This window comes from Alligator sinensis, unplaced genomic scaffold (genome assembly GCF_000455745.1).
Source record: "Alligator sinensis unplaced genomic scaffold, ASM45574v1 scaffold517_1, whole genome shotgun sequence".
Taxonomy (NCBI): Eukaryota; Metazoa; Chordata; order Crocodylia; family Alligatoridae; genus Alligator; species Alligator sinensis.
The window spans coordinates 418,778-432,653 of record NW_005842236.1 but is presented as its reverse complement, the minus strand read 5'-3'; the positions used below and the strand labels follow the sequence as shown (position 1 = coordinate 432,653).

The following is a 13,876-nucleotide window of genomic DNA, read 5'->3' as shown; positions in this document are numbered from 1 at the left end:
AGGCCGCCTAGCACGGGCAGGCGCCGCAGGGGCGGGAGGGGCGGCCCTACCACCCATCCTGCAAATGACCTCAAAGCGCGGCTGGAAAATTTGGGGGAAGGGAAAAAGGGGGCAGCACCCTCGAGCCTTTGTCCTTGAAAGCGATTGAGGGAGGCGGGGGCGGCGGCGCTCGGTCCTCCAATCACAGTGGTGCGAGTTGCGGAGGAAGCCTCCGCCCCCCCCCGCCCGCAGGTGCGTAGCCCGCGGTAGCCCCGCGCCCTCCGGCTGCAGCGGCGCGGGGTGCCGGGCTCCTGAGCCCTCCCCGCCGCATCTCGGGCGGGCGGTGCCGGACCGCCTCTGCCTCCTGCATTGCTGCCCTGGGGATGGGCGGCGGGGGCTGATGTATCAGCGCCAGTACTTGGAGGGGTGGGCAGAGGAAATCTCTCTCTCTCTCTCTCTCTCTTTCTCTCTCAGCAGCGGGGAAGCGGAGGAAACAGCGCCTGGGCTGGGCTAAGGGGGAGAAGCCACCCGCCCCCGTGGATGGGGGATGTCGTGGGAGGGTTGTGTTTTATTAGAGAAGTAAGGCTAGACCTCAGGGGATGAACTTTCTAGTCCCCCTCCCTGAGCAACGCCTGTGCGAGGCCTGTGTTGCCTTGGGGCTGGCCGCAGTCTCATTGCAGGGCTTTGATGGTGCTTTGTATGGGGCTGCACAGGGCTGCCAGGGGCTTGTGCTAGATCAGTGGTTCTCACCCTTTTTTTAGAGCAGGGCCCGTATTGTAAACATGGATGGCCAGTCCCCACCCAGTGCCCCTCACTCCCAACCCGCTGCCCCACAGTGTGTGGGGCAAGGGGGGGGCCCCAAGCAGCCTTTTGCAGGGACTGGTAGTGGGAAAAGGGAGGTCATAGATTCTCCTTTAAAGGAGAAAGCCATCTTTAAAGCTTGTTTGCAGCCTATTCCTATATTGTTGCAGCCCACTTTTGGGCCATGACCCATGAGTTGAGATAAGCTGCTCTCCGTGACCTTTGCAGGTCCCTCCTAGCTCAGCTTCTCACCCCCTCCTCCCATTTCCCCCTTTGCACGGGGTTTCAACAAGAGGATCTGGCCTGAAGGTCACCATCCTACCCCCACTCCAGTAACCCTCCCTGGCAGCAAGCCCTTTGCACGGGGCAGGCCAGGAGGACCTGTGGCCACAGGCATTGTTGCAGCCAGCATGTGACTCGCGGTGATGGGGTGGTGCTGTGCATGCACAGTGGACATTTCTTTTTGGCAGTAGGAGGCTGTCACACCCATCTCCTGCCCTGTTTCCCGCAATGTGGGCTGTGCTTGGGAAGCTGAGGGTGGCTCCTGCCTAGCAGAGTCAGTGCTGCTGCTGTTGCTGCTGCAGGGTTAGGGCAGAAAGCCCAGTTTTAGGAGCCACAGGTAAGGCTTTACAGTCAGTCACGCAGCCAGGCTGGGAGGAAGGCTCCAATGGCCAAATCTGGGCTTCTGGGCATAGACATGAGCAAGCCCCCTGCTGGGTGGAGGACCAGGTGCATCCTGTGCCCTTGCCACGAGGCCTGGGTACACCAGTGCAGTGACTTGAGTTGCATCCTCAATCCCTTCCTGAGGTTCTGACTGCACTTCTCCCCGCACCTCTTAGCTTATGTGCTCCCCACCTGAGGGTGACTAAAATTCTGGCATCTCCTGGTCAGCTGCCTCGTGGCTGTGGTCAAGCTTGCCGTCTGTCAGACCAGGAAGGAGGTCTTGGTCAGGGGGAACACAACCAATTGTGAAGTTGTTTTTCTGTCCCTCCTTGTAAAGCTGTTTTCCAGTCCCTTCTCCACTCATGTCTTCCCTGCAGAGTTTTGCTGGCTCATGTCCACAGGCTCCTTGGTTTCGGAGGAGGAGCAGGTGCTGGCTGGTGTGCTTTGCTCTGGGTCCCTACTTTGATCCCCTGTTGCTAACTTATGACCATTGCTCCCATCCCTGTTTTCTCGTGTTGGTCACCGTAATACTTTTAGTGGCTTCCGTAACTAAGGAAGGCTTATAGTTGTCTTAGTGAGCCTAGGCCTACTGTTCCCCATTACGTAACAAATAGACTTGTCTGTTCTCTGCAGCAGCAGTAGCTTCATGGTCTGCCCTAATGCCACCTTCTCAGCCATCTGCTTAATAATGTAGGTAGAAAACGTTCTGTGGAGAAATGCAGAGCCTGCTTTCAAGAGCCTGTATGAAAACCAAGGAACATATATTTCTCTCCTCCCCCCGATCCCTATTAAGATTAGTTAATTCCAGAATTAAGCTTGCCCATGTAACTTGAATTTGGCTCCCTTGTGCCAGTTTATATGTTGTGATATGCATCTTATCTTTCAGATTTATTCAACAAATGAAATGGGATGTGGCCATGCCATTTCTGGAAGAAAAATTCTCTCTTCCTTTTTTGCCCCACCTGATAGCCCAGTATGCATTAGGAAATTCTTTCTTGACCAGTGCACTTTGCGAAGTCTGTAGATAGAAAAATGAAACAGCAGTTCCTGATGTAGGTGGATTAGTTGTCCTGTTCCTGCTGTGCCTGTGATTCTTGAGATGCATGTGCTGCTGCAACACGTGGGTTTGAAAGTGGCATCTAGTTTGAGGTTCCTGAAACTCTGCAACTGAAATCTGACTTGCTCCTGTGGGCTGCTACAGATTGATACACAGAGATCATTACCCAGGTGCTCTCTCTCTCTCTCAGTTAAATCCCCTGTGAAGGGAGTTAATCTCACGTAATATATCTTGGAGGATCAGGGCAGTGTTTGCAAATGGCTGTCAACATGCAGCTTGAATATATGGTGTGCCTAATGTTAAGTGAGAGGTTGATGCAATATAACTTTGAATGTTTCTCTGTTTTGAAAGAGAGAACTCAATGGGGAAATGGGCTCAGTGGTACGATGGAGTAATCTGCAAATTGATTAGGGTGGAATATCTGAAACCAAGTAAAAGTAGCTGCCAAAATTAGCTCAATTCCAGTACAGATTATTAGACGCATATTGTTTATAATACTCATTATAGTGCTGACTTGCACTATTTATGCAGGGCAAAGAGGGGCATGGAGATTCACCATAACAACTTAACTAAATTATCATGTTTTTCATGTCTTCCATCTGGGTGGTTTGAAAGGATTTACAATGATAAATATCCTCAATGCACCTCAAAAGTTACCTCTACCCTGTCACAGTTCAACAGCTCAAATACAACAGTGACTGCAGAGAGTGAGAACATTCTGGCCAAGTGAGATTTGAAACTTGATTTGAAGGAATTTGGTAGGTAGGCTGTATCTATTCAGGTGGAAGTACGCAACACCAACAACATAGAGTGCCAACATGTGTGCAGTGCTACAGGCACTGCTGTATTCAGTAACTTGGAGATCCATATCTGTGTATGACACTTAAATCTTGAAGGCTACTTTTTAACATGGAGATTGAGAGAAATGTGATTCAGTTTGATCTGTGTTTCTTTTTCTTGCAGAATACAATGGCTACTTTAAAGGAGAAACTGATCACACAAATAGCATCAGAAAGAACCATCCCTAACAGTAAGGTCACTGTTGTTGGGGTTGGCCAAGTTGGTATGGCTTGTGCTGTCAGCATTCTTGGAAAGGTATAGTATGAAAATGATGCAGTGCTAAAAAAGTAGCAATTTTAATGTATTGAAAAGTTGGGTTGCCTTTGTTTGAAAATGTGGTGACTATTAAAATTAATTACATTAATCAATTATTCCTTCAACTTGGCTAGGTAACCCCTCTGCTTCATAAGAGACTAATTTTGCTGAATTTATTTCCAGTTTCTCTCCTCTGGCTCCTACAATGGCCTGTTCAATAAAAAGTTTACTTGTCTTTATCCAGAGGTGAATACTTGACTCCATTGTTCAGGCAGGTAATTAAGGACTTGTGAACAAGCGGGGCTGTAGGCCTTGCCAGAATCTTCTACCACTGATTCTTTCATCAGGCTGTTCCTTTGGGAATAAGTTCAGAATTGACTTCACGGCTGGGCTATCATACTAGGTATACAAGACAGGTCAGAGATCGCTGTGAAATGCGGGGTAGAAAACAAAATAATATATAGTCTTATTTACTACTGTCTTAATTCATGTGAGGCCTGATCTGCAGCCCCCTGAAGTTGGTGAAAAGACTCCCTTTTGATTTAAGTAGGTGTTGACATAAGCTCATATTGCCTGGTTGTATAGCACTCGTATCTGTCAAAGCCTTGTGTGCAAGTGTTGAAGAAACTAAAAATTCGGAGCCAGATCTTTTCATGACCCTGGTTTTATGTTGCCTTTGCTTAACCAGGTATTTTTGAAGCCTCAGGTTTCTACCTGTTAAAGGACTAGTTTCAAGCAATCTGAGAACCTTAAGATTGACTAGTTTTAGTGAAAGCACAAACGAGCAAAAGTTCACTATTTAAAAAAATAAATAAATTAGAGGTGCAGGTTAGATCTCTAAAGGCATTCAGGCCCTTAAAGATATAGACAGGTATTTAGTAGGACTTAAACACACAGGTATCTAACTCCCACTGATTTCAATTAAAGTAGCACTAGGCTCTTACCTTCATCCTTATGCATCTAAATCCCTTTAAAATCTGGTCCAAATGAAACCTATAGACAATCCCCTATATAGAACAACTTGCAGCTTTAGTAGTAAGTGCAGTGACTTTTGCCCTAAACCTCTACTTAAAGTGACACTACTCAAGTGACCTTTTAAAGAAGTGCATTCCTTCTGTTCCAGTTGTCTTAAAATTATACATTCTCTCGGGTGTGTAAAAAAAAAAAAAAAAAAAAAAACACACACAAAAAAACAAACCCTTAACTATTTTCACCTTCTCAAACTTTCCTTCTCTGATATTTGTGAATCTCTTCAGTCTTCATCAAAGAGCTCTCCTGTGTCATGTTCCTCTCCCGGAGACATGAGGAAGGGTATTGTGGTACCCAAAATTGTCTATGTCCCTTCCAACTATTACAATTGGGCCACTAAAATATCACTCACAAAAATCTTTGCCTTCTGCAAGGAATAACCTTGGTGAACTCTGCAAGGGAAACCCTGGAACTTGCATGGAGAAGTTATAAAACAGAAAATAAACTTTTTTTTTACATGTAGAAGAAATATCTTTAGATAATAAATAGTTCATAATAATACCTGTAAAATTCATACAAGAGGAATCTATTTGATGCGACTGTTAAACCCATTATTAAAGAGAGACTTACAGTCATAAGAATTTTTTAAGGATATTTGCCTTCAGAATTTCAGGCATGCACCTCCAGTTAAAATCAATGGGTGTTATAAACATAGGACTAGCAAGGGTCTCTTGGGTCATTGAATTCAGTTCCCCACATTTGTAGGTAATTCTTAACCTGAGGAATCCCTCAAATTCGTGCACAACTACAAAGCACAAGCCCTAAGATACCAAGAACATTCGAAAACATGCCACAAAGTTGAGGCCGCCATCAGTACCCTGGCACTGCATTGATGAAGGAAAGCAAAACCTTTTGCAGTCTGACCTAGGGAAAAATGTTTTCCTGACTTGAAATTAGGTGATTGGAATGACTCTCAGCAGCACAATAAGGCCCTGTAGCCAGGATCCTTTTCAAAATACCAGCAGGAGCATTAGTGCGCCTCAGTCAAAAAACCTCCATCCTTAGGTATGGACATCATCCCAATACCCTGGAGAAAGGTAGGAGGGGTGGGAAACGAAACAATAACATTCATGAGGGGAAAACTACTCCTTGGTCCCAAATGTTAACCTGTGAAGCTTTGGATTACCATTCACCTTGCACACTACTTGCATTATGTCCCAAGGTGGGGACCACAAATACCATGATTTGCCAACATTGGTTGTAGAGCCAGTATTTCCCATCCTATCAAACCATGCCTGCTTTCCACAGACCCATCCAGTTTAGTCTTGAGGTGATTCAGGTTCTTTGCCCCTTCCGCTGTGCTTGAGAGACAATTCCAAAACTGTATTCCTGATGATTACAAATCGTATCTTAATTTTTGATACAAGCTTCTCTGTAGCCCACTTTACCTTATGGTGATGGCATAGTTTAAAAAGGCCGCCTCCTAATATTCACCTCTATAACCTGTGGTAGAAATTGGCCCTTAATATTTTCTCTCATGGGGCTTTTACTTCGTCAATTGCACAAATATCATTGCTTCATTGAGATGGATTACCTCTAGCATCTCATCTCAGATTTCATATTTTTGCTTTAAGTCTGCTGGCTGCAATTTAAGATGTATTTGTACTAAAGTATTTTTGGGTGTTTAGTCATCATAATAATTATGCCTTGCTCTACAAACTCTTAGATTTTGACCCAACAAAACGCTGGCTGCTTTCAGTTAAACCTTAGAATGAAGCTTGCACTTACCCAGATTTCCAGTGATCTCTTAAAATCAGACACACTTGCAGTTCACATTTTTTAACTATCAAATTTGCCACAAGCTGTAGCATTACTAAAGTTCAGTTTAGTTTTAAAGGTAAAGGATCATGTGGGAACAAAATATTTTGATGGGGTGGTTTTAATTTCCCTTCCCATTTAGTAAAAAGAAGTCATTGAGATTTCTGTACCAGTTTAGAAGAAGTATAAGTACTTTTTGTCACAGCTTTAAAATGAGTTAGTTTTAGTAGCTATGTGTACATTTTAAGCTCTATGTGAGCCTGATCCTGTGGAACTTTATTCATGTGACTGTTGCCAGGGAACCAGATATTTCCCTGGGCAAGTATCTTTCAGTATAAATCCTGCCAAGCTATTTATTGGTCCTGGTCCAAATATTCTCTGACTTTAATGAGAATTTGGCTCCTGATTTCACTGGACCTGATTAGATGAATAAGGGATGCAACAGGAGGGCCCTGAGATCTTAATGCATTATATATGTTTAAACACTTTCCATTCTCAAAGCACTTTACATAAGCTAACAATGCCTAACTCTATGACATAGGGAAGTACTGCTAGTTTTATAGCTGAGTAAACAAAGAACAATGCTTGTGCAAGGTTAAAACTTGCAAAAAGCATTTAGTGGCATAGATGCCAATCCTCAAAAGAGATTTAAATACTTAGAAGGTTATTTTTAAAAAGTACTATTTAAAAAAAAAAAAAAAAGTGCTGCCCTGTGTTTCAATGATTTGTTGACATGGCAAGCTATGCAAGTGCTATCAATGTATCTCTAAATGTCATACTTTAGAGAAGGAATAGAAAGTGTTCCTCTGTCCCCTTAAGTAATCTCAGGACATTTGATGAGTAGGAAAATATTATGTTTATCTCCTAGCTTTTTGTGTGCAGGCAACAAGTAATTGAGTTCAGTTTAACAATCTGTTTTGGTGTTTGAATATTTCTGGTGGGGAAAAATTGGGAAATAGACCCACTGTTTTTTACTCTAATTAGACTATTTGGTGAAAACCTTTCAATCAAAAGATTTACTAAAGTTTGAAGCAGTTGAGTTAATTTGAAATGTCTGTTTGCAAGCCAATTTTACATTGTAGATCTAGAGCAAATACTTCAAAGGAATGAACTTTCTTGCCTGGATGTTAAGGAAATGTAACTATTGTGACTAGAAAAGAGATACAAGTTTGTTTTGAGTTAATTAACTACATAGAGAATTGTTTTTATGGTAAACAAGATATCATGACTGTAAGGACCAAGGAAGGAATGGAACATGTGGAATGAATAGCACATTTTTACTGTTGGTATGTGTCATTGTATTTTGGTTCTGACATGTATTTCCATGGTCAGCTTTTGGACAGTATAATATCCCTATTTTTACTTTAGAGATTCAGAGAGAAGATTTTTTTACTGTGTGACATTTGATATATTGTGTAAGTTGGTGGGATACTTAAACTTGATAATGAATAGTGGTTCTGTACATAACTTCAATTATTTTTTTGTCATTAGCGTCTTTGTGATGAGCTCGCTTTAGTTGATGTTTTGGAAGATAAGCTGAAGGGGGAAATGATGGATCTTCAACATGGGAGTTTGTTTCTTCAGACTCATAAGATTGTGGCAGACAAAGGGAAATTCAGATCTTGATTCTCAAATACAACTATACTGTGAATATACTTTGTTGTTGAAATCTATACAGGGCCTCCCATTGTGACACCAAATCAGGGCTTGATGCTTTAAAATTTAAGGGTGAAGTTAGGAATTGAGGGAGAGAATTAGTAACATTCTTAGATGAACTATCAAAGTTTGTCTAGAATGGGAACTGTTTTGGATGTTAAAAGATCTTAATCTCATGGCTCTTTCATGTTTTTAATTACCCTTAGTTTGTAGGTGACTTCTTCAAGAATAATGAAACAGATATTAATGAAACTTCAGGATTCATTTTGAGATAAAGAGAGTGTTATTCCTGTTTTGTACACAAAGAAGCTCAGATGCAGAGGGGCTAAGTCACTCAGCTAACATTACAGATTGAGTCACTTGCAATGTTAAGAACAACATCCTGAACTCGCTTCTGTTCTTACCAGTAAACACCACCATTTCCTGAGATGCTGTCAGACAGGGCAAGATGCCACCTTAAAGACTAAATCATTCAGCAAGGGGCAAACTTCCTTAAGTGACAGTCTACATTGTCAGATGCCCCTATTGCTATTGAACATGTTCCCTTTTTGGCTTCAGGATTTATGTACCTGTAGAGCTAATGGAACAGTATTTACATTCTGCTGTTAACATTAAGTTTATTCAACCGTGTTCTGTTTCAAATATATATCTTCTCCCCCCTCCCCCAACCTTTTTAAAATTAATTAATTAATTATATTTTTTTTGTTAGATTATGCTGTCACAGCTAATTCCAAGATTGTGGTAGTGACTGCTGGAGTTCGTCAGCAAGAAGGGGAGAGTCGCCTTAACTTGGTCCAAAGGAACGTGAATGTCTTCAAATTTATTATTCCTCAGATCATAAAGTATAGTCCAGATTGCACCATTCTTGTGGTTTCCAACCCAGGTAAAAAGGCTTATTTTTAATAAGCAAGAATTTTTGGCTTCTTGAGAACTGGACTTTTATTTGATGAAGCTTCCTAAAAATAAGTTCAGTCTAACTACTTGAACCAGAAGAATATAAACAGTCATGTGTTCAGAGTACTATGGTGGTTCTACTAGTGGTGAAATAAAAACGTATGATTTAAATTTACTCTAGCTTAGTGTCACTAAGGACTCTGAACTATGCTTAAGAATCCTTCCTAACATGTTTCGGAGCTATGTATATGTTGGCTTAAAAATAGCTACGAGTTCAACCAGTCTGGCTTGGAACCCCATGGATGCAAAAAACTAAACAATGCATTGTAGCGATCGTCTTTGTAGCATATGAGCCATTAAGTATACAGGTACAAAGATATGTCTATTAATCTGAGTGAGGAACCCAGTTCAAGAATGTACAGTACAATTGCTAATGAATTACAAAAACAATGCTGACGTAAATTTTACCTTTTGAGATTTGTTTTCAGAAAAATATTTCAGTAATGAGATTTATTTACTGATGAGCATTGTCCTTTTTATTGCTGGCTCAGTGGGTAAAACCAAGTCATTTAATATAGAACAATGTATCAAATTCTTATCAATTTAGATCTCATCAGTGGACATGTCTGCACATGCACTGTAATGTGCATTAGTGTAGTTTAATGTGCATTAAAGCATCACAAAGTCCTCTTTAGCTAATGTGCATTAAAATAGGCTGCCTGAGCATTTTTTTTCCTAGTAGTTCAGTGGAGGTACTAGTTTTAATGCACATTAATAAATGTGTAGATACGCCCAGTAGTGTTGCATTCAGCTCTTGCTTTTGTAGACATTAACATCTGAGAGAATTTTTTCTCCATATTTATAGTTCCTACTTTTCTGTGGGAAGAGAGTTGAGGTGCACGGCTCACATAGGTCAGTGTGTGAATCTGTGTAGACTCTTTTTGATTTTAGCAGGAATCCACTGGCCTTGGTTTTTGGGAAGCCCTGGCTGATCAGAACATAAGCCATCACTAATGCATCTCCAGCTTTCAGGAGTTGAATTAACAAATTGGGTAGTTTGTACTGGGGGGGAAAAAAATAGTTGACCTTTTGACTCTCAGTTGCTTGGGCCTGTAGGTGGGTTTTTTCATTAATATTGCCAACCTTTCATCATGTCGAAGCACAAAAGTTATTGTATGCCATGATAAGGAGGTACATTTAAGCATGACTATTCCAACAAGAAGTTTTGATGTCTATGCAAGACTTATTCAGCCATACATTTTCTCATGCTCAAATCTCTGTCCATTTTAATTCAGTCACATTTTAAGTGATATTCTCAAGAATAAGATCACCACACACGGGCATCTTCCTGAAGGCAGGTAGTCCAAAAATTCTACAAGTTAGATGAGCACTCCTATCCTGTACGTTGTTTAGGATCTAATTCCAGTGACTCAATCTGCACCTTCAGGTCCTTTAGCTTATAAGGATCTACCCTGCCACATGTACTAAAGCTGCTATATGATGTGTGTGCATTTTGTGGAAGAAATCAGTTTTGCTCACTGCTTTTGTTTTCCTTCTTAGTGGATATATTGACATATGTCACATGGAAGCTAAGTGGACTGCCCAAGCACCGTGTGATTGGAAGTGGTTGCAATTTAGATTCAGCCAGATTTCGCTACCTGATGTCTGAAAAGCTTGGCATCCACCCCAGCAGCTGCCATGGCTGGATCTTAGGAGAACATGGAGATTCTAGTGGTAAGGAACATTTCTGGAACATGTCCCCTGACTTGTAAAAGTCTGTGGTTGACATTTTCAAGATGGCAAAAGGATTTGGCTACCCATCCTCCTTTTTAAAATTTAATGCAAGTTTTATAGTTAAAGCCTTCACTACAATAATGGAGGAAGCATGACGGTCACTGAAACTGTCGTCCTCTCTCTCAATATATTACAGTGGCTGTTTGGAGCGGAGTTAATGTGGCGGGGGTTTCCCTCCAGGAGTTGAATCCTGCTATGGGTACTGACCGTGATAGTGAGAAATGGAAAGAAGTCCACAAGCAGGTGGTTGAAAGGTATAGTGAATTGAGAAGAGAGGTGGAATGTTACCCACTTTCAGCAGCATGTGCATCCTCAGGCATACTCTCCCTCTCTTTCTTTCCTTAATTGTGCTATACCTTGAATACACATTCATCTATATGATTTTTATTTGTAGTATTAGGACTGAGCTAAATGCAAAGCGGTACTGGTATATGTATATTGGTTTAGCATGCCACCTCCAGTGTGAACTGGTAAGTAGGCAGACTTCATCATTTACAGAGCCACAGTCAGCACATGCTTTTTTCATGAGTTGTCCATACACGTACGGTTCCCATTGATGGGGAATTACTGGAGGGGGCAACAGCAGGCAGGCAGCATGAACCTGTGAACGGAACACTGGAATTGAAGTTATGAATCATGTTCTGTTCCTGGCTCTGTCATTTCTCAACTTTAGAAAGGAAGTCATTACCCCCTCTCTGTATCACTTAAGTTTGTTACCTTGCAACTGCCTTTTATTTTGAATGCAACTTGAAACCACCTAATTGTGTGTTCTGCAACTTTCTCTTAGTGCCTATGAAGTGATCAAACTTAAAGGATACACTAACTGGGCCATTGGCCTTAGTGTTGCTGATCTACTTGAGACCATGATGAAAAACTTGTGCCGGGTTCATCCAGTGTCAACAATGGTAAAGGTAAGGGATAATATTTAGTCAGCTGCCCCAATTTATTGTGGCAGCATTATGTATGCAACTCTGCTGGATCTGCCAAATATTTGAGGAAGCCTTGTAAAATTATGCTACTCTAAACTTAAACGCCAGCAGGAGCATTGTACATAGATTATTGCTCGTAGAAATCCAGCAGTTGAATTATCTTGCCTCCCCAAAAGGAATTGTGAAGTGGGTACTTTTCTTGTACCCAGTGTGGTATTTCATTTGGTGTTAAATTCCCCTTTGGTAGGGTTCTGCTGAACAAGGAAGATTCATGCAAAGGGCAGAAAACTTGAACTTCCACCTCTGACCCATAAGATAATTTCTTACTGATTGTTGTTAGGGAGAGGAGCAGAACCAGCATCTCTTGTCACTGGCCTGGCCCTCCTGGGATGGCTGTACATATTTCTAGGCCACTCTCTGTCACCCCCATATACCAAAACCTTGAATCTGAGTCTTTTGTAAGCCACTTGCCATACACATATAAAACAGTTGAGATTTTCAAAGCTAATCTTGGGAATGCCAGCTATATTACTGTAAGTGTTTACTACACCCTTAAAGGCAGTTACTACTTTCAGTCACACTGGTATCAGCTCTGAAGTCTAAGAGTTTTTTATATTGGGTTCACAACTGTATTAAGTAGTGATTCTCAACCAGAGTGATACAAGATGCTTTCAAGGGTTCTGCAGGGTGCCATGCAGTTAGCATGGTTAGGTATAAAAACATGATTCACAGAATAAACCCAGGGCATCCCAATGAGCATGCACATGCACTTCCCTGGGGACAAATAGCAGCATCACATACTTATGCTGCTGCTACTTGTCTCCTGGGAACACCCCTGCACACATGCTCTGGCATGTAACAAACTGCCCCCAGTGCAGTAGGTGAGGCTGCCAGTCCTAGGAGCCTCCCAGGGCTGCAGCAATGGCGATCTGGTTGTGTGGAGCCTGGCCAGCATCCAGAGTATAGCTCTGGCTAGCCAGGCTCTAGTTTTGGGTGGCACATGTTCCAGCCATGTGCACTATCATTTTTATTTTATTTATTATTTTAAAGCAGGGGTTTTTTCTTGTGGGGTTTTTTTTTTCAGTACTGGGATTTTCCTTTTCATGTGTACCGTGTGCATTTTGCAGTGCCTTAAAAGCATTTGAGGTGCTGCAAAGTGCATGTTCACCTGTTCATCTGGATGTGCCCAGAGATTTCGAAGAGGAATTTTTTATTGTCATAAATAGCAAAGATCACAACAGGTCAGAAGGAGACAACAGAAGAATTGCCCTTTAAACAAGTGAAAACTTAAGAGCTGGCATATTCTGAGGTGTGCCTTGTGCCTAAAAAGTAGGGAACCACTGGCATAAAGAAACAATTTGATGCTTCTTCCAGTTTCATCTCTTTACTGTTTGCTTGTGGCAGGGCATGTACGGCATTGAGAATGAAGTCTTCTTGAGCCTCCCTTGTGTGCTAAGTGCCTCTGGACTGACAAGTGTGATCAACCAAAAGCTGAAGGATGATGAGGTGGCTCAACTGAGGAGCAGTGCAGATACGCTGTGGAGCATCCAGAAAGATCTCAAAGATCTGTAACCTGAATGCTAACTTCCAGCAATAGGAAAACTGCATTTTGTGTGAGCATTTGGGCCCTCTAGTTATCCATCTCTGTGGCTAATGTTTTATTGCTCTACCTAAAATGAAATGAGCTTTTGTCCACAGCAACTAACCCTATGCTTATTTGTAATGCGCAGAACTTATGAACAAATAAACTTTCAGGTGTGCTTCACTTGCCTCAAGATTTCTTCCTCCTCCCTTTCCATCTGTCTACAGTCTCTCCAGTGTTTATTTATCATGTAATGCACATAATATTTTTGAAGGAACTTTGTAGGAACTGTTTTCTTGTCTATTACTAAGAGATTCCATTCATACAGAAGAATTTGGTTAACATGCACAGTTATCCAAGGTCCTCCATCCAAGTACTGAATAAGGGGAAGTCATTTCCCCACATCCTTTTTAACAAGGGAGCTTCTCCATCCCTCACTTTGAAATGAATACTAAAATGAGGTCTAGATTTTTCTATTCAAGTCAAGATCAGTTCCCAAAAGGGACACTGAGCTCAGCTTATTTTTTTAGCCAAAATATTAAGATCTTGCAGACTGCTCGGTTAGAAACAAGTATTTTTTTTATAATTAGAAAGCTGGGGATTACTGGCTTTTTAACGCTAAGCCTTATGGTGAAATCA

General features: G+C 41.8%; 1 protein-coding gene across 2 annotated transcripts in view; it reads left to right on the top strand.

Moving 5' to 3' along the window:
• Positions 1–13,420, top strand: part of LDHB (lactate dehydrogenase B) — a 22,803-nt gene extending 9,383 nt beyond the window's left edge. Inside the window, exons 1-8 of one of the 2 annotated variants that reach the window (XM_014521653.1) lie at positions 213–231; positions 3,464–3,595; positions 7,874–7,991; positions 8,748–8,921; positions 10,493–10,666; positions 10,863–10,980; positions 11,514–11,637; positions 13,060–13,420. In XM_014521653.1, the coding sequence (XP_014377139.1) occupies positions 3,470–3,595; positions 7,874–7,991; positions 8,748–8,921; positions 10,493–10,666; positions 10,863–10,980; positions 11,514–11,637; positions 13,060–13,227 (1,002 nt within the window). In that variant the 5' untranslated portion in view covers positions 213–231; positions 3,464–3,469 and the 3' untranslated portion in view covers positions 13,228–13,420. Of the gene's footprint in view, positions 1–212; positions 232–3,463; positions 3,596–7,873; positions 7,992–8,747; positions 8,922–10,492; positions 10,667–10,862; positions 10,981–11,513; positions 11,638–13,059 lie in introns of those variants that run through there. The other variant, XM_025208540.1, reaches the window with a different exon arrangement.
• Positions 13,421–13,876: the final 456 nt, after the last annotated feature.